At 32.6% G+C, this 26116-nt stretch overlaps 1 protein-coding gene across 3 annotated transcripts in view; it reads left to right on the top strand.

Moving 5' to 3' along the window:
- Positions 1-25783, top strand: part of pcm (5'-3' exoribonuclease pacman) — a 160287-nt gene extending 134504 nt beyond the window's left edge. For 2 of the 3 annotated variants that reach the window (XM_072540489.1, XM_072540488.1), the window contains 2 exons: positions 13528-13737; positions 25487-25783. In XM_072540489.1, coding sequence (XP_072396590.1) covers positions 13528-13737; positions 25487-25573 — 297 coding nt within the window. In that variant the 3' untranslated portion in view covers positions 25574-25783. The remainder of the gene's footprint in view (positions 1-13527; positions 13738-25486) is intronic. The other variant, XM_072540490.1, reaches the window with a different exon arrangement.
- Positions 25784-26116: the final 333 nt, after the last annotated feature.

The raw sequence follows: 26116 nt of genomic DNA, 5'->3' as shown, positions 1-26116 counted from the left end.
TTTTGAATTCTACGATTTGTTTGACCTATATAGGATCGGGGACAGTCTCCACAAGGAATTTCGTAAACTCCGTGCTGTTCATTTGGAATATTGTCTTTGATTGAACAGACAAGAGATGAAAGTTTTTGTTGGGGGGTAAATATTGTTTTTATTCCTCTTGGTTTAAGAATTTTGTCGATTTTGTCAGTAACACCTTTGATGTAAGGAAGAAAAGCTTTCGTATGATAAGGGTCTGAGTCTTTGGATTGAGATTGAGTGGGAGATTGATGTCTGTGGATGCTCCTATTGATGTGATTTTCGCGATAACCGTTTTGGATGAGGGCTTGTTTTAAACAAGAAAGCTCAGCGGATCTACTTGCATCATCGGAAAGGCGTATTGATCTGGATACAAGGGTATTAATGACTGAATTAATTTGTGAAGGTGGGTGGTGAGAGTTGGCATGCAAGTAACGATTGGTATGTGTGGGTTTTCGATAGACAGAGTAATGAAAACCTTGGGATTGGTGTTTCTTTATGAAAACATCGAGAAACGGTAGGGATGAATCAGTTTCCACCTCCATCGTGAACTGGATACTAGGATGTATACCATTCAAATGGGTTTGGAAAGACACCAAAGCATCCCTGCCATGAGGCCAAATGACGAATGTATCGTCAACATATCGTAGCCAACATGTGGGTTTGAGCATTGATGTGGATAGTGCTCGGGTCTCGAAATCTTCCATAAAGATATTGGCAATCACTGGAGATAGAGGGGAGCCCATTGGGGCACTAAGATAGAAAAATAAAATACATCAGCCTGTGAAAAGGGCCTTAGTTATGTATCTGCGGTCATATTAGTCCAGTCGTGACGTTTCGTACCTCAAATGATAGAATTTAACTAATAGAATACAATGAGATATAAAAATTAAATAGAGTAGCCCGGCAAAAGGGCCTTAGTTATGTATCTTCGATCCTATTAGTCCAATCGTGACGTACAGTACCTCAAATGATAGCATTTAACCAATAGAATACTACGAAATACAGCAACACGTCAAAAGGACCTTAGGTACATATCTTTGCTCCTATATATGTTATGTCAAAATAGCCTTAGTTGCGTATCTCCGGTCCTATAGGTCTAATCATGACATATGGAGCCCAAACTGATAGGATTTAACGGAGATAATACGATGGTGGAGAGAAATTAAAATGTATTAACACCGTAAACTGGCAGCAATAAAACGAATTAACGCACAGAGGTGTGTGGCATATTACGTGACAGGATTTAGCGAATACCATACGATTACGTCCTACATCTCTTTGCATACGTCCACTTTTAGTTAACTACTGTACATATGATAAACTCGAAAAAGCTCCAATGTTCACTGTTAGACATATGCCTCCCGTTCACTGCACACATTTACTGTTCCTTGACGCTGTGACAGAATGAGATAGGATTTAACAAATAGAATGACAGAAGACTAAACAAGACAGTGTATCAAACGTGGAATGCGTCGTAGAACGTGAAATAATGGCGTAAAATTATATTATGGCCATAGACTGCTCATTAATACCCAGCAAACGACTCGCTTTGTAAAGTTACATAGGCGGGATCTGTGCGGGAAAAAGTCGATCATTCGTTTTATAACCCAAAGGGGACCATAAAATATTCAACGTTAAAATGTGATATAATGTAACGGTATGACAAATCTTTTTTTTCCCTCACGGGTGCATGCCTGTGTACCTATACAAAGGGAGACGTGCATAACCTTTAAGTTGATCGTAATATATAACTGCAACAATAAGTATGTTGACGACTTGGGTTAGTATATACATTGCATTCGGTACGTTTTTTAAACATGATTAGGAAATTGTTGAGTGGAAGCTATTAAAGAAGTTCTTAAATTTTTTCGGGTCACCGCCTTTTCTGTAAATGGAGTGAATATTGTTATCCATTTAATTTTTTTTTTCAATAATTAGTTGAATAATTCCTGCTGGTATTTGGTCTAAGCTTACTTCTTTTCCCCATTCAAGCTGTTTTATAGCTAATTCTACTTCTTCTTTATGGTGCCCTGTTCACTTTTTTTGGTAATTTCGGACTATTTCATCTCTTATAACATAAAACAGTTGTTTCAGATATCTTTATCGCGTTTCCTTTTTTTATGGATGAATATGCTGCCGTTTTCATCTTCTACTATTTCAGATGGAGCTACTCGATCAACAATTCCAAATTAAGAAAACACAAATAACACTCCGAATTATATTATACAACTAATAGTCGAAAAATGAAGGGCAAGACGTAGATGGCCAAGAAGCCGAAATCTTAATGACAAACACAAATATAATCGAATAATCAGACAATTAAGATCAGCGCTACATGATGCACGCAATGCCACATTTGAACACTACATTAGTACATTGTCTAAAGAAGATCATTCAGTATGGATAGCAACAAAAACACTTAAAGAGACCTGCACAACACAACCCACCAATTAAGAAAGATGACGTTAGTTGAGGAAGATCAGACCAGGAAAAAATGTCAACATTTTCAGAATACCAGATAATAATAATCAAGCAATAGAACACTGAAAACTGTTGTTTTTAACTGTACGCCCGTGAATGACTTACCATTTTTTAAATAACACTTAATATTGCACTTTTTTATTGTATTTTTCTAATCTTTCAAGGTAATTCTTATCGGGATATATTTATTTGTAACATACGGTCTTATGGTCTTATTACGGCTTTAAGATTATACGACCTAAATGTATCTTGTACCGCACTGCTAATTGAGAATTATGTTTGTAATGCGATAAGAGGTCCGGATATTCGAGACACCAGTGACTCATGCCGCACTGCTAAAAATCCGACAGGCATCTGCATTTCTATAAAAAAAATAGATTATTTGTTTTGTGTATTAATTTAGTTTAGGTCGAACAAGAGTTGCAGTAAAAGATTTTTCTAAATATAGAATGTAAACCATATTTCCAATGCTTTGTGAAAGAGAACCAGTTTATAACATTCCGGACAACGTAAAAACACCTTATTTTAGAATATTGGTCGATGAATTGAAATCGTGGTTCAAGAAACGAATTATTCATGTGCAGATGTTCTACTATAAAAACATGTAAAACCAAAATCTCGATTAAAATGAACGATGAAACTTAACCCCATTATTGATTTTAGAAGTGATAAAATGGGTCGACAAAAGACCAGTTTTAATCCTTACAACATTTAAACTTAATAGTTGTATCTTGGTTTAATCAGGTGAAAAGAAATAGTGCTAAAACCACAAACTATTCTCGATTATAACTTGGTGAAAAAGAGTGTTGATTTTAGTGATCAAATGGCTTCTTACCAAAGCCCAATTCGCAAAATTCTGAAGTGGTACCGGAAAGTGGCAGTGGAATTAAAATTTAATACCGCAGTAGTCAATGCTCAAAGAATGAACGAGATAAAGTAGACGTTGTGGAAATGGATTATCTTAGAAGGTCATGTCGAGTATCGAGAATGGAAAGAATCAGCAATGAGGAAATACGAAACCGTACAGGAATTAGAGATACTCTTTCAGATAGAATACAAGGAAGGCAATTACAATGGTATGGTCACGTGATGAGACTGGAGGAGGAGCGGTGGCCAAAGAAAGCCTTAATGTATGTTCCGCCAGAAAGAAGGAAAAGGGGAAGACCACCAAATTCCTGGAGAAGAGAAATTACAAAAACAATGCAATCTAGAGCCTTAGAAGAGGAAGATTGGAGAGATAGGAAAAGATGGAGGCTGAAATGCGGGAAGCGGCAATCGCCGTAGGACCCCCGTTATATGATGATGAGTAGTCAATGCTTTGTTGCTAAATAATAGAAAACGTGAAAAAAGCGACAACCTCTCCTTGAGTTCAGACTGTAGTTCGTGAAGGCATTTGCAAATAAAGAAATGTTGTAACCCTCACGAGCAGTTACACCCAAAAATACTATCTCAGGCAAAGCGATGTAGATAATACAAAGAGAAGAAAGTGTACAAGATGTTACAAATTTTAAGAAGAAGCATGACTAGTAGAAAGGCCGACAGAAAAGTTAAAAAAAATTAAAACATACTGTGAAGAATGTGATGACAAAACTGCAATATGTCTAGTGTGCTTCAATGAAGCACATTAAAAAACAATTTTACTTATACAGGAACTATTATTGAGTAAAAACGTATTATATATAGAATTGGAAGTCGTAAGTTGATAGTTTCTAGTAGAACGTTTTTATTGTTAATTACCTCCGTAAAAGTGAGTTATATTATTTATAAAAAAATGGATGTAAATAATATGCCTTCGACATCTAAAAAAGCTAGATGTGAACATAAACGTAGATTGACCACTGCTGAATTACAATCATTGTTAGAAGCATCTAGCGAGGACGATGTAGATTAAATGAATGGTGGAAGTGACTCTGATTGACTCTGACGAAATATTTGCACAAAGTCGTTCAAAAAAATCAAGGATTGCGTTTTGGAAAGAGACAACACAAACAGAATTTAAGACTTTTCTCGGGCTTATGTTCCATATGGGGACAATAAGATGATCCGTCTGAATGACTACTGGAAAAGTACGGGTAACTTCTATAATGGTGTTGACTAGACAATTGCTCATAGCCCATATTAAGAAATAACCGAATAGACAATCCTCACTTGTCAAAGAAACTAAAAAAACGTGAAGTGGTCAGTATTTACAGTCCTGAAGGAATATGTGTGACCAAGTGCAGAGATAAACGAGACATATACATGATATATTCAGAATTTGGTTATCAGGTGGCTAGAACTAGGTCAAGAAGAGGATTGGTCTCTGAGAAACCTAAGTTAATTGCTCAATATAATAAATATAAATGTGGTATAGACTTAAGTGAACAAATGCTGAGCTAGTATTCATGCGAACATAAGAGTCTAAGGTTGGTAAAAAAAGTTAAAAGTGCATATTTTTCAGCTCATCTTGCTGAATGCATATTTCCTATATAACAGTAAATATCAAAAGAAGATGTCCCTTTGCGATTTTCAATTTTTCACCATTGAGAGTCTTTAAGGACCAAATCCCAAGTATCTACCTATTAAAAAACCGGTAGTTAACCATTTACCTCAAAATTTTTCAAAAACTATTTTACGAAAAACTAGTTACTGCAAATTATTTTCAGTTATTCATTATAATGTAAAAAGTGTAAGTTTTTTATTATTTTTTTTTATTCTTCTATACGAATTTTTAACTTTGGAAACAATATTACAAATTTTATAATTATAAATAAAAAATTATACGTTTATATAGTTATTTATTATTTTAATGGAAGAATGTAATAAACTTTACCACAATTCTCTATAAAAAAAGTACCTACTAAATTTAATATGCACCTAAACGAAAATATACCTATTCATTTCAAGAATCCAGCCAGCTAACCGGTCAGTGGAGTTTTATTTCGTTCTTTGAACTCAACCCAAACCGATCGATATTATGTACCTTCTTCTTCTTCAGTGCCTTATCCGGTCCGGATGTTGGCGATCATCAAGGCTATCATGGTTTTGTTGACTGCTCTGCGAAACAGCTCCGCTGAAGTCATCCCAAACCATTGTCGGAGATTTTTCAACCACGAGATACGACGGCGTCCCGGTCCTCTTCTGCCAAATACTTTACCCTGCATAACAAGTTGAAGAATTCGATATTTTTCTTCGTTCCGCATCACGTGGCCGAGGTACTCAAGCTTACGTTGTTTAATTAAATTAAGCACTTCTTTTTCTTTTGTCATGCGCTGTAGGACCTCAACGTTGGTGACATGGTCCACATAAGATATTTTTAGTATCCTTCTGTATATCCACATCTCGAAGGCTTCGATTCGTTTTTCAGTGGCTTGCGTCAGCATCCAGGCTTCAACTCCATACAGTAACACTGGAAGAACGTAGCACCTCACTATTCGCATCTTGGTTCCCAAACTGAGATCACTGCAGCACAGCAAGGATCTCAACTTAATAAATGTAGACCGTGTCATTTCAATTCTGGATCTAATCTCTTGAGATTATGTACCTACCGTGTTTATAAATATAGGTAAATATATATTTTGGCAACATCTATCCATACTGTATTGATACAAAAAACAACGATCTTACGTATAGAGGTTAAAATGACTGTTAAGTGTAAAAAATTATATATATATAAAAAAAAACGAAGTATTGAAAAACCGACAACGGTTGTCAAGACTAAAAAGATACACTAAACGAATATACACGACTTATATTTAGAAAATGATAGCATTTCTTGGTGATGCTAAATTACTGCAACGTGAAAAGAGTTCAAAATGATAGTGGGATGTATATATATTATATATATATACATATATATATATATATATATATATATATATATATATATATATATATATATATATATATATATATATATATATATATATATATATAATGAACCAGAAGTATTTGCTGACAACGTGAGGAAGTAAACGATAAATATTGGGTTTGCAGCAATAAAAATGAAACGTGTACTCTTTTAAATCTTTATTCCAAGCTTTCGGACATTGGTTATGTCCTTCATCAGGGAGCTACAAATGTGATGAATAAATTGTTGGCGTTGGTATAATTAATTAAAAAATTCACTACTTACAAACTTAATGAGGTTGTATCAACGAAGATGTATTATAATGTTGATAAAATTTATCACAGTCTCTCATCTTTTTTTAATATACAAAACCTATTTTTATGTTTAAAAATTTAAAAAATTACTGATTAATAGATTTTTGCGAGGCACATTCTTTGAAAATATTAAATGGTTTCTTCCCCCATAAGAATATACATAAATTTACATGGACGCAGCCTACCAGGAATTTAAAATCAATAATTGACTATTTCATTCATCGTAAAGATTCTAAACTAAAAACGAAGGACGTGAAGGTGTTTAGAGGGCCAGAATGTGGAAGTGACCACCATATGATTATTGCAAAAGTAATGGTGACATTTAAGAGAGAACAATCAAGTCACAAAAATGATGAAGTAACAGACATAGGAACAACCATAGAAAACATAAAATATAACCTGGAAAGCTTTAAACAAGATTCGACAAAGTTCTTATATAAAATTAGAATAGCTCAGAAAATAAAAAATATAGAAACAAAGGACTTAGACCCTGAAAGTCTGTATGAGGTAATTAAAAAATATATTCATGAAGCGGCAAATGAAGCACTGGGAAAAGTTGAAAATCGGAAAAAAGGAAAACCTGAATGGTTGTCAACGGAACTAGAAGAGAAAGTTCTCAAGAAAAAACAAGCATATCACATATGGCTTCAATCCAAAGATCCTCAAGACAGAGAAATATACGCTAAATGGAATAGAGAAGTTAAAAAAGACGTGGATAAGGCGAAAAATATAAACTGGGAGGCTAAGTGTGATGAACTGGACAGATTTATGGGTGGAACAAAAGTGGCGCAAGCTTGGAAAACATTAAAACAGTTTAAGAAAAATGAGAAAAATGAAGACAACATTTCTCTCATAAAGTTAAATGAATGGGAAGAATATTATACGAAACTGCTGAAAGAGGATAGAGTAGAGTACAGATGGGAGAAGATAAGGGAATTAATAGACAACAGAGACGAAAGACAGGAAATCCCTATAATAACATTATCTGAATTGACGAAAACCTTAAAAGAGATTAAAAACGGAAAAGCCGCAGGGCCTGGAGACATTCCCATAGAGCTGGTTAAATATGGGCCGACTGCACTTTTAGAATTAATAGTAGACCTTTTCAATAAATGTATGTGTGGACAGGAAATTCCTAAAGATTGGAATAAATCTTATATAAGCTCCATATATAAGAGAGGGAATAAAAGAGACTGTTCCAATTATAGAGGTATTAGTGTGACGAGCTCTGTGGGCCGGTTGTACGGCAGAATATTAAAGAAGAGGGTTGAAAGACAGATACAAGATATTGAAGAACAAAGCGGCTTTCGTACCGGGAGATCCTGCCTTGATAATATATTTATCCTACGACAAATAATTGAAAAGCGTGTCGAAAGAAGTAGAGAGACCCATTTGGTATTTATAGACCTTGAGAAAGCATATGATAGTGTCCCGTTAAAGAAAATGTTTGAGGTCCTCAAAAGGTCCGGATTGGATTCGACGTATATCCGAGCGATATATAAATTGTACGAAAATGCAGTTAGTTGTGTAAAAATTGGAACCAGAACCTCAAATGAATTTAAAGTCACTAAAGGCCTAAAGCAAGGATGCTGTTTGTCACCGACACTCTTTAAAATATACGTCCAAGAAGCATTAAGGAATTGGAGAAATAAATGTAGATTTATGGGCATCGAAGTGGGACAAGAAACTCTGTATACATTGTTGTTTGCAGATGATCAGGTGGTGGTTGCAACCGATGAGGAAGATATAAATTATATGAATCGAAAATTATTTGAGGAATATGCCAAATGGGGGCTTACTGTAAACATAAGCAAAACAGAATATTTAAAAATTGGAGGAAATATCACAGATCTGAGGCTTGAAAACGCAGTCATAAAAGGCTGCAACCAGTATAAATATCTAGGAAGCATCATATCAGCAGATGGCAGAGTTAAGATAGATGTACAAAACCGAATAACCCAAGGGAAAAAATGCATCCGAATACTGAATTCATTACTGTGGTCTAATAAAATAAAGATGCATACCAAACTTCGCGTATACAGAGCAATTGTAGAACCAATTACCACATATGGTGCCGAATGTTGGACGATGACAAAGAATGAACGAGATAAAGTAGACGTTGTGGAAATGGATTATCTTAGAAGGTCATGTCGAGTATCGAGAATGGAAAGAATCAGGAATGAGGAAATACGAAACCGTACAGGAATTAGAGATACTCTTTCAGATAGAATACAAGGAAGGCAATTACAATGGTATGGTCACGTGATGAGAATGGAGGAGGAGCGGTGGCCAAAGAAAGCCTTAATGTATGTTCCGCCAGAAAGAAGGAAAAGGGGAAGACCACCAAATTCCTGGAGAAGAGAAATTACAAAAACAATGCAATCTAGAGGCTTAGAAGAGGGAGATTGGAGAGATAGGAAAAGATGGAGGCTGAAATGCGGGAAGCGGCAATCGCCGTAGGACCCCCGTTATATGATGATGATGAAAAAATTACTGTACATCCAAAAACACTTAATTTAATTTTTTAAATTTTTAAACATAAAAATAGGTTTTGTATATTAAAAAAAGATGAGAGACTGTGATAAATTTTATCAACATTATAATACATCTTCGTTGATACAACCTCATTAAGTTTGTAAGTAGTGAATTTTTTAATTAATTATACCAACGCCAACAATTTATTCATCACATTTGTAGCTCCCTGATGAAGGACATAACCAATGTCCGAAAGCTTGGAATACAGATTTAAAAGAGTACACGTTTCATTTTTATTGCTGCAAACCCAATATTTATCGTTTACTTCCTTATATATATATATATATATATATATATATATATATATATATATATATATATATATATATATATATATTAATTTTCAGCATATTCTACAGGGTTATGGTGCAGCAGCCTCCCTTACATAGCCATTCTTCATTTCTGCCCACGATTGTCTAATATTCGCTTTCCTGTGCCATGCATTGCTCCTGCCTTGTTTGCTAATATCATAGTCCCATTTTAAATTTTACGTCTTCTTGGTCTCTTGATACCTCTTGGATACCACAGTGTAATTCTAGTAGACCACCTATTGTCAATTCTTCTCGTTAAATATCCTGCCCACTGCCATTTTAAAGATTTAATTCTGTGGACTACATCAGTAACCTTGGTTTCCTGTCTGATCCATTCTATTCTTTTTCGATCTCTCTTTGTCATATCTAGCATGCATCGCTCCATTGACCTTTGAGTGACTTTGAGTTTCGATGATATTATCTCTTTCTGTAGTGTCCAAGTTTCACAGCCAGTCATGATTGGTAGTATACACTGATTAAATGCTTTTTTCTTCAGGTGGAGTGGCATCTTCGATTTGAATATAACTGCATTTCTACCAAAAGGCCAAAAGTAGCCCAAGCCAGTTTCATTCTTCTGTTGATTTCTGGGAATAAGGAGCCAGATTTATGTCTTAATTGTCCCAGGTATACATACTCTATACTCTATAATATGATACTCCCAGGTATCATATTATTACATCTTGGACATCCCCTAGCTTGTTGTACATGGTTTTTGTTTATGTCCAGTTTATTTTTAGGCCAACTTCATTGCTAGGTGCATTTAGGTCACTTATAAGTTCTTGTAGTTCTGCAAGATTATTAGCAATCAGAACGATCTCGTCCGCAAATCTTAGATGGCTGAGGTATTCTCCATCAATGGATATTCCTTTGTTCTGTCAGTTCATTTTGCTAAATATATTTTCTAGAGTTGCAGTGAACAGATTTCGTGATATTGCGTCTCCTTTCCGGACGCCTCTGGTAGTGGTAAATTCTTGTTTTATAGTTTTAGTTATAGTTTTTTCCTGTGTTCGATTGCATTTTCTACTAGCCTTTCATTGAATTTTCTTATGTCTTCCTTAATACTTTTCTGTATTGTCTTCTGTATGTTGCTACTTACTTTCATTTCCCTTCTTTGTTTTAGCATTATTTTGGTTTTATTAGACAGTTTACTATGTTCATTTTGTTGTTGTGGGCCTCCGATTTCTTTGGCACTATCAAGGATGATTTCCATTAATTTAGAGCTGTCGATTTGGTCATGTAATCTTTTATCAATTGTCATTTTGTAGTGATCGAGTTTTCTTTTAGATCGTTAATATTTATACCGGTTACTGTTGGTTTTGTGATTAATTTTATTCTTTCTAGCTTTAGATTTAGAACAATTTTTGTTCATTTTGTTCAATTCTTGTTTGACATTAAAGTCACCAATTAAATACTTTAAGTGAATTTTATTGATATTTAGTGCTTAATTTATGTTACTGTAGAATTCCTCTATTTCTTCGTCAGTGTGAGTAATCGTTGGTTCGTATATTTGTATAATTTGTATATTGTATCTCTTTGATAGTTGTAAGGATAAGCTAGCTACTGTATCCGACATACTAGTTATTTCTACTACTCTTCGTTTTCATTTTGATAATTAGAAATCCAATACCGCCTGGTCTGCCTGTTGATGTGCCTCTGTAGTAGAATGTGTTTTCTGGCGGACATTCCAAAAAAAGCTCGTCTTTCCGTCTTACTTAGCTGATTCCGATGCCGTCTCATTTTATATTTTTAGTTTCTTTTTCCAGTTCTACAAGTCTGAATTGATTTGATAGCTAGCGGCAGTTATATATCGGTATATAAAGCGTTGTTGCTTTATTTGTGTAGCGGTTTAGACGCCGCAGATTCTTAGCACCCTCTACCCTCCTGGCTGGATCCTGAAAGCTACCCATTTCAGGGCCATTTGGGCCTACGGAGATATTTCAGGGCCATTTGGGCCAAATCTCACTACAGTTCAGGTTTGGACCGACACAGCTGTCAGAAAATAAGTGAATGTGTTTCACAGCAGTAGGCACTTCAGACTTGATATAATCCATAAAAAATTAAGCAACTTCATTGGTACCCTTTCTAGCTTGACCCTCGTGGTAGGTGTAAAACATCCCTTGTTTTTTTTGCATATTGTGAATTTCAAAGACGTTGTAGGTTAGTTGACGTAAGTAATAAGTCTCCTGTACAGGAATGCGGAAGTTGAAGATTTTGCATATAATCAAACGTCAGGCTCATACAGTGGCATCTGTCTTGCTATCTCTCCAATTTTTGCTATTTTATTGTAGAACTTCTTTGACGTCTGTACAAGATGTACAGATAATTCTGCAACGGCCACGCACTTAGCTGTCTCGTTTAAAGATGGACTCTTAATTTTTATTTCTGTTCACATTCACAGCAAGTGTCTACCTGTGGACGTCCAAAAGATAGAAAAAAATGTACCTGGAAAATCTTTAAATAGAATTTATACTTCACTGAATTATTATTATTATCAGGAAATTTGGCACAAAATAGGTCATACATAATTCGCACATTCAACTTTTTATATAATTAATGCTTCTCTTTCCCTGTGTAATGGGAAAACTTAGTGGGGAAGCTCCCAATATGAGTCTTAATCTGTTCTATTAAATTTTCAGACCTAGCGTTCCCTGAAATATTTTTCCCACGTTTATCTAGTGGTGCTTTTCCTTGTACAAGAAGCTTAGAAATTCTTCGAATTCTTTCATAACTCACAGTGTGAATTCCCATGAAAGCTTTCTGGCAAACAATAATTTTGTCACCCGAGTCTGTCACGGAGTAATTAATGTTATATCTTCTATTCTTTGGATTTTCATTTCGAGGTCGTCTCTTTTTTACTTCACACTTTCCCATAAGCCCTTGTAAGTATGAATCTTGTGCATTCTTGGTAAGCATGCTTCTGAATTTGGCAAGTATTTCAGCCCTTACATCCGCATTAACTTTTTCAAAGCACTTCAAGCGACACGACAAAAAATATATAATAATTTTACGTTTTAAAACTATCTTAACCTTAAAACTTACCGTCAGTCTCCTGGTTTTTTTTGCAGGTACATCATTACCTTTATAATTTTCATATTCTTCTCCACACAGCCTCGCTTTCTTAATAATTTCTGACTTGTAATTGTCTTTTTTACCTCTTTTTTTTTACTTTTTTCCAAATTCATATCATTATTCGTTCCATTTATTGCAGCCATATTGATCGTTTTGTTTACAAATAACAATTCCGCGCTGAAACAACATCAGTAGATGACTCATGTGGTTTTCGAATAGAACGGGTATTTATTTATTTATAAGTCGAGACTGATGTCGTTTCTGCTTAGAATGGTGCGTTGACGTATAAAAAACGGATTTATGAATCACATTTATGATTCATAAGATTCATAGATTATGTATAAAAATACATGTATATATGTATATATATATATATATATATATATATATGTGTATATATATATATATATGTATATATATATACATATATAGATATATATATACATATATCCATCTATTTTTGTACATAATCTATGTTTGTGAAATTAGGGCACTTTCAGCGCCGAAATTATAATCACCTATTACCAAGAATCGTTAATGTCAAGTGCCCACAAGGCGTAGAAGAGGAAGGCCAAAAAAGACTTGATTTATCATTGGATGAGATTAATATTGGCATGACGCATGATCCAAACTTATGGAGAATTGTACTTAGGCAAGGAGAATAATGAAGATTGCAAAAAATATGTGTGTTAATCAAATAAACTGTACTAACATGCAAAGAAAATTTGTGGAATTAGTACCCCGATATGTTTTTTAATAACGTCTGCAAGCTGAAACGCTCACAAGAAGCTTGAGAGAAATTATACTGTAAAAAACCTTTTTGATATGTAAATCAAATTCTCACTAGAAATATTTCTTCCAATCAACAACCACATAAGAGGTTGACTAATCGAGGCTTATTAATCTGAACATTTTAATTTTTTCTTCCTATTACTATTCATTTGACGGACACACTTTATATTTTTTGCAGTCGCCTCAAAAACCAAAGGATAAAGCGAAACCTACTAACAGTGAAACCACGGCTGTATTAAACAATTCGTTTGTCCCTCTACAGGCTGTCAAAAATCATATAAGTAAAGTTAGTAGCAGTGGTAAATCTAATGATAGTAGTAAAGACCTATCAAGTACAAATGGAAAAGACGGACCACGGGAATTGAATAAACCACAGGAAAGTCATTCTGTAAGTACTTATCAATTCATATTAATTCTGATTTAGGTTTAAGTTTTCCTCGCATGAATCTTTTTTTCACAACCTTGAAACTAGTAGTTTAATACACCATGTTGCAATCATCGCCTTTCAGGCGAAGTTTACTGAAAAAAGTTATAATTTGTTACTATAAAAAGTATTAAAATAATTAGGTACTTAAATATCTAGTTATGTGAATATTAAATCTTAGATAGGAGAACAAGCCATAAGAATTACAACATATCTTGATAGTACAACAGATAACGCATTAAAAGAGAATGTAAAAATCTAGAGTTTATATAACATAAATTAGAATAATAATCACCTATACTCCGCCGCCACAAAACTAGTAACAAAAAATTTGGATCAATAGTAGGCAGACTAAATTAAAAAATTCTGAGGTTTAAATAAAATATCACCAGAACGTTATGTTTATATGGGATTAAGCTACAGTTGATTGCAATTAAAATTACATTTTTTAACTAATGTTTGACATTTCGATTTCCACTCGGAAATTGTTCTCAAAAGAGAACCGAAAGTTTCGGTTATAAAAAAACAATATAAATCCTAGAAAGCTACTTACATGAATGTATTTGGATGATGCAAGGTTTTTTTTTTGAAAAATGGTCACGGTCTTTTTTTGTCGCTATCTCGTACAATTATTAAAAAGAAATTGCCACCGAATAGAAGAGTCTGAGAAGAACTATATTAGGTTTGTTATTTCCTTACCGTAAATACTCAATAATACTTTTGTCAGAACTTTCTTGGTTTATCGGTCTCAGATTAATAAAACACTTTAATGTTGTTTAAGTGTTTCGGCGGATAACCATTTTCAATGAACACTTTATTATTCGTTTAACTATTATTACTTAGCGATGAATCACTAAACAAATATTATACATGACGCTGTTTTAGTTTTATTCAACAAAACAACTTGTATCTTTTGAAATTCTTCAAATTTACTAAAACGGTTGTATTATTTAAAATGTATAGCACTAGCTGTGGTAGTACTAATACTAACTTATAAATCAAATGTTTGTTAAAAAAATTTAATTTTTGCAAGAAGTTACATTTTTTTAAATCTATGGTTTACTTTGTCAAACTAGTATTCATGGTCAAATTTAATTTTTTTTTTAATTAAGAATTTTGTAGCTAATCCTGTGAGGACAAAAATAAATATGCCATGTTATTAGCTTATTTGTATAATTTGTAAAATTCTTATTAGAGTTTTCAAAAACCGAATACAGGGTGAAATTTTTTCTATAAACAAAACAAACTAATTTTTGAAAATCTGACCTGATTTTTTTTAGTTTAAATAAATCAGTTGGTTCGGTGGTAGTAGTGTAACGTTTAATTAAAACATGAGACACGTCGAACGTAATGTTGGAATAGAAACTTCAGTCAAAATTTACAACTCGGCCTGTATATTATTAAACAATGGAAGTAGACACTTTTTCATTTTTGTTATTCCTTTTGGGGGCCTTAATACGAGGTAGGAATATGTACAGTTCCTCATGAATTACAATCATTCTTCTTCTTAGCCTTCTATTGTCCATTTTTGGACATAGGCCTCTCCCAACTCCTTCCATCGATCTCCATACTGTTCAACATATTTCCAATTCATTGAAGTTTATTTGCAATCTTTTCAATTTACTTTATAAAGTACACCTAATTGACTGTCTTTATTGATAATAACTTTGAACACAATAAGTTGTACCAAAAAGGCTAACAAACGTAAATAATAAAAAACTGATCGTTCACCATTACTTAACGAAAACCACATTGCTTAAGTCAGGAGCTTAAATGGGGCTGGGTAAAGATATACATGATGGAAAAGTAACAGATCAAAGACAGATGGATAAACGATAGAAAATAATTAGAAAAAAAAGCTACTGGAAACAGGGTTAAAGATGCAATTGGCGCCGGAACAATCCGAAAGGATCTCCCCGGCAAAAAATGCCATACGATATTATTATTATTACCTCATTCTACTCCTGCTCCCAAGCCAATTGTCTCTGCACCATTTAAGACGATTACGTCGATGTTCATGGATAAAGGGTAGCATCCAGTGTGGCTAAAATGAAAAAAGGCCTAGACTGCGATTTTGACGAAAAATTGTTCGCATCCCAATTGGTCTTCCATATTCTACAAACCATTGATTTGCAGTAAACCTGGTAGTAAAGACGGTATCTCTTAGAGTCATCCGCCTTAGGCGATGATCTTGACGTTCTATTCTTGAAGATAATGTTTTTATTCGGCTCCGCCCTGTGTTCTTCGATCTTCGTGATCGGCTGTCTTGGCGCCATGCTTGATAACATCTTAACACAGTACCTAAACTTAAGTTGATAGAAATTTGCGCGTCTTCGTACTCTAGACCTTTCAAAATTCTCTGAAAATTCTAATTTCCAAAAAAAACAAGAATTGCACACCGCTAAAATTTAATCGGTACTAAAATTAAAAGTTAAAATTTTTAGTGGTTAGCAAATTAAATAAAATAAATAAAAAACAAAAAATATAATCTAATTTTATACACATAATTCAAAATATCAAAGACTAAAAAGTAAAGTGCTAGTAAAAATTAGTTGAATTCATCACTCAAAAAACTCATTATCTTATAAAATAATATTTATTATACTAATACACATAACCAAACTTATATTATGGAATCATCATGTATTTCAAACCAGTATTTATTTCTTTTGAAAAAACTTGTTATTGTTGCGAGGAATAAAGGTTTTTATTGAAAATTAACAAACTGATAAAAAATCAGATAACACAGCTCGGTACGTTATAGAATATTTGCTTTGGTTGTACATTAAACGAAAATAAATAAACTTACTTTTGCGTTCAAAAACGAAAATTTGCCTTTTGTGGGGTTAACGCAGGTGCAAAGGGGAAAGATTATTGGTCTTGTGAAACAAGGAATGTCTTAGAGCGATATAGTGGCAGTGGTTGGCGTAACACAGGGCGTTGTGTCAAAAACGTACGCTAGGTATTGGGAATTGGTAACGCTTAAGAATAGACTAAGACAAAGTGGCCAAAAAGTAACAATAGCTTGCCACGATCGTTTCATTGGCCAATTAGCTAGAAGAGACGTAATAATTTCTCACCCACAGCTCCAAAGACAACTTTTGGAAGCTACAGCTGTAAGTGTTTCAATTGAAATGATAAGAAAAAGACTTCGTACCCAAGAACTATTCAGCAGTAGACAGTTACGGGTCCACGAGTTATCCATACAGCTCAATATTAATCGCTTAAATTGGTGTCTTTAACACCGAAAATAGAACATTAGAAATTGACAGAATGTGCTATTTTCAGTCGAAACCAGGATTTCTGAAAATTCAGATCCACGAATTCGTGTACTTAGATAGCGAAGAAGACAAGCAAAAACGAAAATTACCCGATCTGTTCACAGATATAAAGGAGGAAGTGTCATGTTCTGAGGAGACATTATGATCAGTAAAAACACTATTTAATTTTCATCCAACCAACTTTAACAGCTCGTAAGCATGTTGATTTAGTTGTAGAACCTGTAGTTAGGTGAGTTGCAATGGAAGAAAATTTAATTTTCATGCATGATGTTAGTGGAGGTTACACTGATTACTAAAAAAACACAAATAAATAAAAACAAATTAAACATTAGTCGTTTCACATTGAAAATTTTTACGTTATTACCCTTAAAACAAGTGGTTTCAATTTTTTATTTTAAGAGTTTACCGTTTTCTTTAATTTTTATGTATTGGTGATGAAATTGCTTTAAAATAAATATTCTTTGACTTCGTATGTTGGGTTTTTTAAATTCGCTTAAAATAATAAGAAATACCAGATGATTCCATATAACTTTGGTTGTATGTAAATGTAACCAATCTCCATAAATTAATTATTAAATAAATAAACAACAAATTTTAAAATCTACCTTAGTAGTTTTGAGCAAATAAATGATTTTGTCATAGCTTTGCTTTACTAAATTTATCTTAAGTTAAAATATATTTTCAAATAACATCTACTTGTGTTACAAAAGTTGGTAATATTGTTGTAGTTGCATATTTGTAATAATTTTTTATATTTTAAATATAAATTTTTCAGCTGAAGAATTGCCAGATATGACATTTGTATTGGACGAATGCCTTAGAAACTATTTATTAGCTTTAAACGTGTATAATCAGAGATATTCGCGCAGACGACAGCCTACAGAAAAAAAATTTTTTAAATCGCTTTGTTCTATCGGGCAAATGTGCAAAATTTAAATTAATACTGTAGTGAATTTATTTAACTGCTATATCTTTATTTAATTTATAATGTCTTTAATAATTTATTATATTGTTCTTATCTTAATTCATTAAAAAGCACAATAATTTATATCAATTTATTTAACGAATAATACATAATTTATATAGGCGAACGTAACAATTAAAATCGCGAGCGCGTCTTCAAAATCAACTGAACTCTCCTCATAACAAAATTCCTCTATAAATATAAAGTCCTGTTATTCGAGAATGAAAACAGCTGTTTCTCGAAACACATCGAATAGACTGCTGTTTTGGCGAAAGGCCTATGATGAGTCATTCCCACGACTCGATACTTCCAAGCGGGACCAAAAAACCCGGTCTGGGGTCGCACTCTCAAATAACTACAACGTAAAAGAATTAGTCATAATATTTACAGTTAGGGTCAGAATTTATCGTAACAATACCAAAAGTGGTTTAGGGATGGAAATGGATTTTGAGTTATGGTACATTTAATAGAAAAAATCCACATATAAATACGCGCCAATGAGCAGAGTTAAATGCAACAAAAAAGAACAAAATAAAAAAAATTCACCCTTTTAAAATTCAGGAGCTCCAAGAATTAAATGAAAATGATTTTTAAAAAATGAATTTTGTATGTGGACGAAAGAAATGTCGAAACGTAAATTTTTTGGAAAATATTTTATTTTCTGACGAATCAAGGTTTTATCGCAATTGCTTCGTAACAGACATAATTATCATTATTGTTTCGATGAAAATTTGCACTTATTTCGAGTTACGTCCTACAATAGGTTGTTGTTGAATACTCGGGGAGGCATTAATGGATCATATGTTACTGGACCTTATTTTTTCAAATGGTTACTGGCAATGAGTATCATAGGTTTTTATCCGACGAGTTACCTGGCTTGTTAGAGGATATTCACTTTGAAATTATACTAAACACGTGGTTTCAACCTGACGGAGCATCACCGCATCGTACAATAAATGTTAGGCGTATGCTAAATAATAACTACAGCGACAGTTGGATCGGATATAATAGGGTGGTTATTTGTTAAATGTAGGAAAAAGTTTCAAAATATTAGCTGTCGCCGCAGAGAACAGACAGAGAAAGTATTCGGAGAGACAGAGTGGGAACAGGTAGACGCTCGACTTTGTGGTAACGGTACAGTCTTCCTCAAAAGTTTATTTTATTTGAATTTATTATCTATATTATAAATTATTAACATCTTAATTCAGTATTATTAGGAAGGTCAAGAATTTAATGGGTATAATTACATAGCTAAGAAAAATTTGATCTGTTTTGCTATTTAACTGTAGTATACAAATAGTATTGAGTCATTAGCAAAAAAAATTTTGTTGAATTTGACGTAATCCATTAATCTCTTTTTAATCTTTAGTGATACAGAAAGTTAGATATTTTTTTTTAAATTATATCATGCGTTTACTTTTTATTCATTAGCTTTTTTTAAATTTCCTTTATGGTTTATATTTCCAATACATGTTCTTACACTAAACAAGTAAATACGATAATTAAATGAAATTATAAATAAAGCAAGTAATTTTTATTACAAAATAAAAACTAATAAGTATAAAAGAAGGTAATAATAACCAATATATTTTAGTTTAGTAAACAAAAATATGACTACTGTTATTATTATTGTAATGATGGATTTAATTAGCCATTTGAATTTACTATAAAACAATAATAATAAATACTAAAGTAATTTTTTTCATAAATGTATTGCTCTTAAGCTGTTACTTAAAAAAACCATTCGTTTAGTTTCTTTATATAGTGAACCAAAAAAGAAATAAACACTGCAAAAATGGAATGAATTTTTTGCTAATGTACCAAAACCTTTTTTAATATTAGGTAATTTTAATGTTTTAAATCTATTAGAGGTACGTTGTACCTTGCTTCTTGTTGCATAAAATGCATAACATTTACTATAATTTCTCGGCTTTGACCGGACAAAACTTTTCGATTCAAGTTTGATTTAAATTCCATTTCGCGTTACTGTCACTGTTCTTTAAGAAAACTCTGCCGCAGACTATACTGACCGAAGTGTACACGTCCAGTTGTTTACTTCTATTTCTATCTTTACTATATATATATATATATATATATATATATATATATATATATATATATATATATATATATATTTCCGATAATTTTAGTGCGTATCAAGTGAGCCTGGCGATTGTAAGATTGTCAAACTTGTTCGTAGATTTGAGAAACTGTATAGACTATTTTTTGTTTTTTGGGTAGGTATATAGGTACGTAATAAGAATATAATTATAAAGGTGAAACCTAAAATTTCGTATACAAAATGTCTTTGCCAGCGTTATACTTGAAATGCTATATGGCGTTCGGTACTCGTTTATCAACCGTATACGACTCTGTGTCCTGAACATATTGGACAAATTTTTGAACATTTAAAAACATAGTTATAAATGCTTTTATGTATATAGCTCATCGATTAGGTAAATATGATGTTGTAACATAATGAGTTATTAAATTCAACTAATTTTTAATAGTATACGTTTGTTTTTATATTTTTTTTTATGTTTATAAAATCAGATTAAAAATTTTTGTTTGTTATATTTCAGTAGGAACACAAAATTTCTTAATAGAATTAATAATTAATAAAAAATCCGCAAAAACATAAAATATATTGTTCTTCTCTAAACATCTACAAAACGAAACATGCTAGATATGTAAAATCAGATACCAAAAGAAAGGATGAAATATTTTCTACAAAATACAATACTAATAAGGGTGTTCCATTTAAAAGAAAATGAGAACATTTTGTATTTGAAAATAGTGATCACGCTGTATGCTGTATGGCTAGATATTAAAGATATTAAATTATTTAAAAATAGCCTACACTAACACTAACTAACAATAACAACTAAAATGATAAAAGAATACCTAAACAGATCCTAATTCAGAAATACCCTCATCTATACCCGTTGCACTCAGTATTTCTGCTAGTTTCTGATGTTGAACGTAGTCAAAAGCTTTGCGATAGTCTATAAAGTAGGCCTATATTTCCACATTCATGCCATGGACTCTTTGTGAAAGTACATTGACTGAGAATAGAGTCTCACGAATTCCCACTCCGTTTCTGAATCCAAATTAGGTATCGTCCATTTGCCGCTCGCACTACTTTTATAAGATTCAATACAATAGGAGATGAAAATACATTAATGCAAATAACATAAAATAAAACCTAAAATATACAAAATAAGACATATACCAACATAGTGAGTACATCCATGTTCATGTTACTGCCTTGAAGTGATCAAAGTATTCACTAACAGAGTAAAAAGCAAATCTCAAAATGTATCTTTTCAGGCTTACTTTAAATTTATTCATAGAAAGTTGTTTTAAATCCTTAGGTAGGACATTGTATATATTATAGTCAATTGAGTTTTTTAGTGATTTACTCAAACGATACTTAACTGTTCTGATGTTATTTGCACCTCTTGTGCTATAGTTATGTAAGTCAGAGTGTTTAATTAAAGTATCAGAGTTTTTATGTATTTCTACATTAACGCTGTATAGCCATAATGTTGGCAAGGGCATTATCTTATATTTAATAAACAATGGTTTGCAAGATTCCAAATAGCTAACTTTGCAATTAATCCTATTTGCAATTTCCTTTTTGTTGCAATTTAAATATTGTTAGGGCATTGCAAGAGTTTCCCCACAGAATAACACCATAGCTTAAAAATGAATAAAAAAGAGAAAAGTACGTTATTTTCAAGGTATCAACACTTGTAATAAGTTTTAATTGTCTTAGTAAAAATAAGGTACTAGAAAGTTTACCTTTGAGATAGATGGTCAATATGGTTATACCAAGTCAATGTGTTGTCAACTGTTATGCCCAACAGTTTGACATTATTTTTTTCAACACTCACATCGAAGGTAGACGAAAAAATTAAATTTTGAGTTTTGTTATCATTTAGTTTATTTGCTAAGAACCATGATTGTGCATTGGAATTTACATACTCAGACGTGGTTTCTAAAACTGAACGATTTTTATCAGAAAAAACAAAAGTAGTGTCATCTGCAAATAAAACTGTTTTAAATGGAGCCATGAAATTGGGCAAGTCATTAACATATATTATAAATAATAGAGGGCCCAGTACTGATCCTTGTGGAACTCCATGCTTTATCTGCTTAAATTCAGAGAGACAATTTCCGTACTTGACTGCTTGGTATCTATCCTTTAGATACGATGAAATTAGTTCCAAAGGAGTACCTCTTATACCGTAAAAATGCAGTTTTTTTAGCAAAATATCATGAGAAACACAGTCGAAGGCCTTTGAAAGATCACACAGCCTTATGGCAGAGTGATCATGCTTCTCAAGGCCATCAACTATGGCACTCATCACATCTAAAAGTGCATATGTTGTAGAACGATCCTTTCTAAACCCATATTGTGAACTAGTAAAAAAGTTATTTGTTTCGAAGTACGATATAAGACGCTTCTTCAGAATTTTTTCGATTATTTTACTGAATATCGAAACGATGGAAATTGATCTATAATTGTCTACAAGGTCACGATCGCCCTTTTTAAAAATAGGAACAATCTTGGAGTATTTAAATGAATTTGTTTATTTGTATTTGAGATGTGTTAAAGGTTTAGTAATTATTTCACTAGTGTTTTTGATAAAAGATGCGTTTAGCTCATTAGTATCCAAACAGTTTGAATTTTTTAATGTTTTTATAACTGTAGATACTTCTTGTTCATTGGTTGGAGACAGAAAAAATAAATTCGATGGAGCAGGAAATTTTTGATAGTTCAAAATTGTATCGTCTGGTTTATTTGGAAGGGATTTGATAATATTCTCAGCAATTTCAACAAAAAAGTTATTGAAAGAGTCACAGAGTTGAATTATGTAAACCATTTGTTTTATTTCGCTCATAGTTAATTACCTTCCAACACGTCTTGGATCTACTCTTTGACGTTAATATCAATTGATCATATGCCAGCTTTTTCGTTCTTTTCAACTCAGCATTGTATTGATTTTTATATATTTTATATTCGCTGTAATGTACTGGGTTTTTAGTAGAATCAGCCCGTATTTTATATGTTTGCAAATAATTTCTCATATTTTTTAAGTTGTCATTGAACCACTTTACTGGACATCTTCTGTCTTTGATAACCAGTTTTTTTAGTGGAAAATATTGAGATACTGCAAGATTATAATTATCTATTAAAACGTTGCTAGGTAATTTACATCAAGATTATCGTTAAAAATGTTCCAGTCTAACACGGATAAAAAGTTTCGCATTTTTAAGATACCCTTCTGCGTAAAGGCTCTAGTGCAAACACTTGACTTTTGCTGAATTGATGTTAAGCTTATACTGATATACTGGCCGCGATGATCAGAGAAACAAGGTTCAAGAACATTTGCCCGAAACTGATCTTCTTCAACATTTGTCATAATATTGTCTATACAAGTGGCAGATGTATCAGTAATCCTAGTATAGTCATGGATTGTTTGTTTTATTCCAAATGATGATATTATAGAAGTCAGGTCACTAGTATTTGCCGTTTTCGCAATAAAATTAATATTAAAATCTCCCAAAATTATTACTTTTAAATTTGGCCTCATAATGGAACCTAATAAATTTTCGAAATTTGTAAAAAAGACTTAAAATCCTTACATGTACTCGATCTATACACTGCTAATACAACCGTGTTAAAATCTGGTAGAACAATTCCACAAAATTCAGATGTTTGTTCGATATTAAATTTATCACAGTTAATAGCTTCGAATTTTAAAGTATTTTTAACATATATTACAGTACCGCCGTTCTTTTTATTTTTCCTACAGAAACTGCTAGCAAGTAAATACCCATCGATGTTTATGTATCGGAGATTTGCTTCACTTTGCCAGTGTTCTGAGAAGCAAACAACATCGAAGGTAAATTCCAACAAAAATAAATCGATCATTTGTACTTTATTTGCTAAACATTGAACATTAACATGGAACATACTCTCCAGGCTTTCGCTATTCAAAATATGAATTAGTTTTTCAGGAACTTCTAAACTTCCTACGTCTCGATCTAGATTGTTTCCATTTGTGCGGACTGCTGCATTTCCACTACAGTTTTGTAAAGTCTCGATATTTTTGATTACAAAGGAGTTTTCTTGTAGTTGTATACATTGTCTAGACTTTTTAAAGGGAAGGACGCTTTATAAGATGATTGCTTATCAGTTCTATTCCATTCCTCACAATCAAAACATATTTCAGGCGCCGTTTCTTTTAAAAAATCCTTCAAATCATTTGAATTCATATCGGCACAGACACGTGAAACGCCCCCGTCGAGGGAGTGTATTAAAATTAGAAGAAATTTTGCTACCGAAAATCGGTTTGTTGTATTTATTTATTTTATTTTGTGTCGGGGAATTCCTTTCGGATTCTCCTACCGGTTTTGTATTTGAACCAATATTTTGTTCAGTAGGTTTTTGTTCAGGTTCATTAGCCGACACAATTTTTTGCTCGTTTATTTTATATTTACTTTTTCTAGAATTTGTATTTGTTGTTGATGTTTTGATAGAATGTGATATTTTACTGGTAGATGGCGGTACATGTTTCAAAATCGAATTAGTATTTTGTAGTTTTAACAATAATATTAAATCTTCTTGTTCTTGAGTTCTTTTTTCAAGTTGATAAGAAAGTCTACTTACGATTTCAAGTTCTTTTTTAATAACGTCATAATCTTTCGCAAGTCTTCCACAAATACAAGATAAATTTTCACTCGTGTCATGAAATTTGTCTTCTTTATTACTGTCTATTAAGTTCGTAGCTTTATCACCAAGTTTATTTACATAATTTATTAACTGAATGTTTGTCACTGTCACTGGTAACTTAAAATTAACTAAACTGTCCACAAGTTCGTTCTTTTTCAATTTATTTAATTCCGTGGTAATGATGACTGTTAAACTACTAGCCGCCATTTTGAAACTCAAAATATATACGGGTGTGTATGATTCTCAAGAACGTTTTTAATAAGTAAGACATCAAGCTTATCATGTTATCATGTAATCGTCGCATTTAGATGTATTGGTAAGGTGACGAAAGTTAATTTCAGTGGATCTGAAGCTATTTTCCCATTTCTGTAGAGGGTGTTGAACAAATCTGTCAAAAGGTTTATCCTCAAACCGTCTCCGTGTACCAGAAACTGTAAAGCTTCTGCATGTACCATCAGGTCTTACGGCTTTACCATTTTTCTGATAGAAAAGATAACGTATTCTTTTCAACACTCGAGTCTTTCTTCAGTTCCTACAAGGATCTAATTGTTACTATTTTTCAATATTCCGCTGTTCTTTTTGTAATTTCTGCCTGTTATTTCCTTAACTTTTTATGTAATTGTATGACAATACTACGAAATAAAAGCAATGGAATTGTACTAAATTTCGATTGATGGCGATCAATGAACGTTAAATATTATAATTAATAAGTAATTTTATTTTCAGAAACGGAATACATCCAGCGGTAATCAAGAAAGACCAAAAAGAGAGAGAAAAACCAGAATCGCTGCCAATTTCGTAATTAAGAACTGAAACAGTCTTTTATAATAAGAGATATATTTTTACAATTTAACAAGAATTTTAGTTTAGATTAAGGATTTCTGATAAGATCTTTTTCATTTTTAATTGTTAGTTGAAATTAAAATAATTGTAAGACTTGAAAATTAAGGTTATGCTAATCAGTTTGAAAAAAGTAATTGAAAAGTAAAATTTTGAAAGAGGTATAAAAATAAGTAAACTAATTGTGTTTTGTTGTTTTACTTAAGTTGCTACTAGTAAGAAAAAGTGTGGGGACAATGAAATACAAGAAAACGAGTAGTTTGTTAAGTGACTGGAGAGCTAAAAGTATCACAGACAGGCGGCATAGAAAAATTAAAAAAGTTGTTATTCTTATTTTTTGTTGTTTATTAAATTTTGGACTTGGAGTCTTTTGGGACTCCAAAAGACTCCAAGACTCTTTGGAGACTTTTTTGGAGGTGAGGTTAGCACTACCGGTCGGAAGGTAAAGCAGCTTAACTTAGCCTGGTTATTTTCAGACCCAGAACGTCGCCTGTCCGGTTAGTTTGTTTAGTAGAA

Source organism: Diabrotica undecimpunctata, chromosome 8, assembly GCF_040954645.1.
Source record: "Diabrotica undecimpunctata isolate CICGRU chromosome 8, icDiaUnde3, whole genome shotgun sequence".
Classification (NCBI taxonomy): domain Eukaryota; kingdom Metazoa; phylum Arthropoda; class Insecta; order Coleoptera; family Chrysomelidae; genus Diabrotica; species Diabrotica undecimpunctata.
Note: the sequence above shows the minus strand (reverse complement) of the source record. Positions and strands in the feature narration are given on the sequence as shown.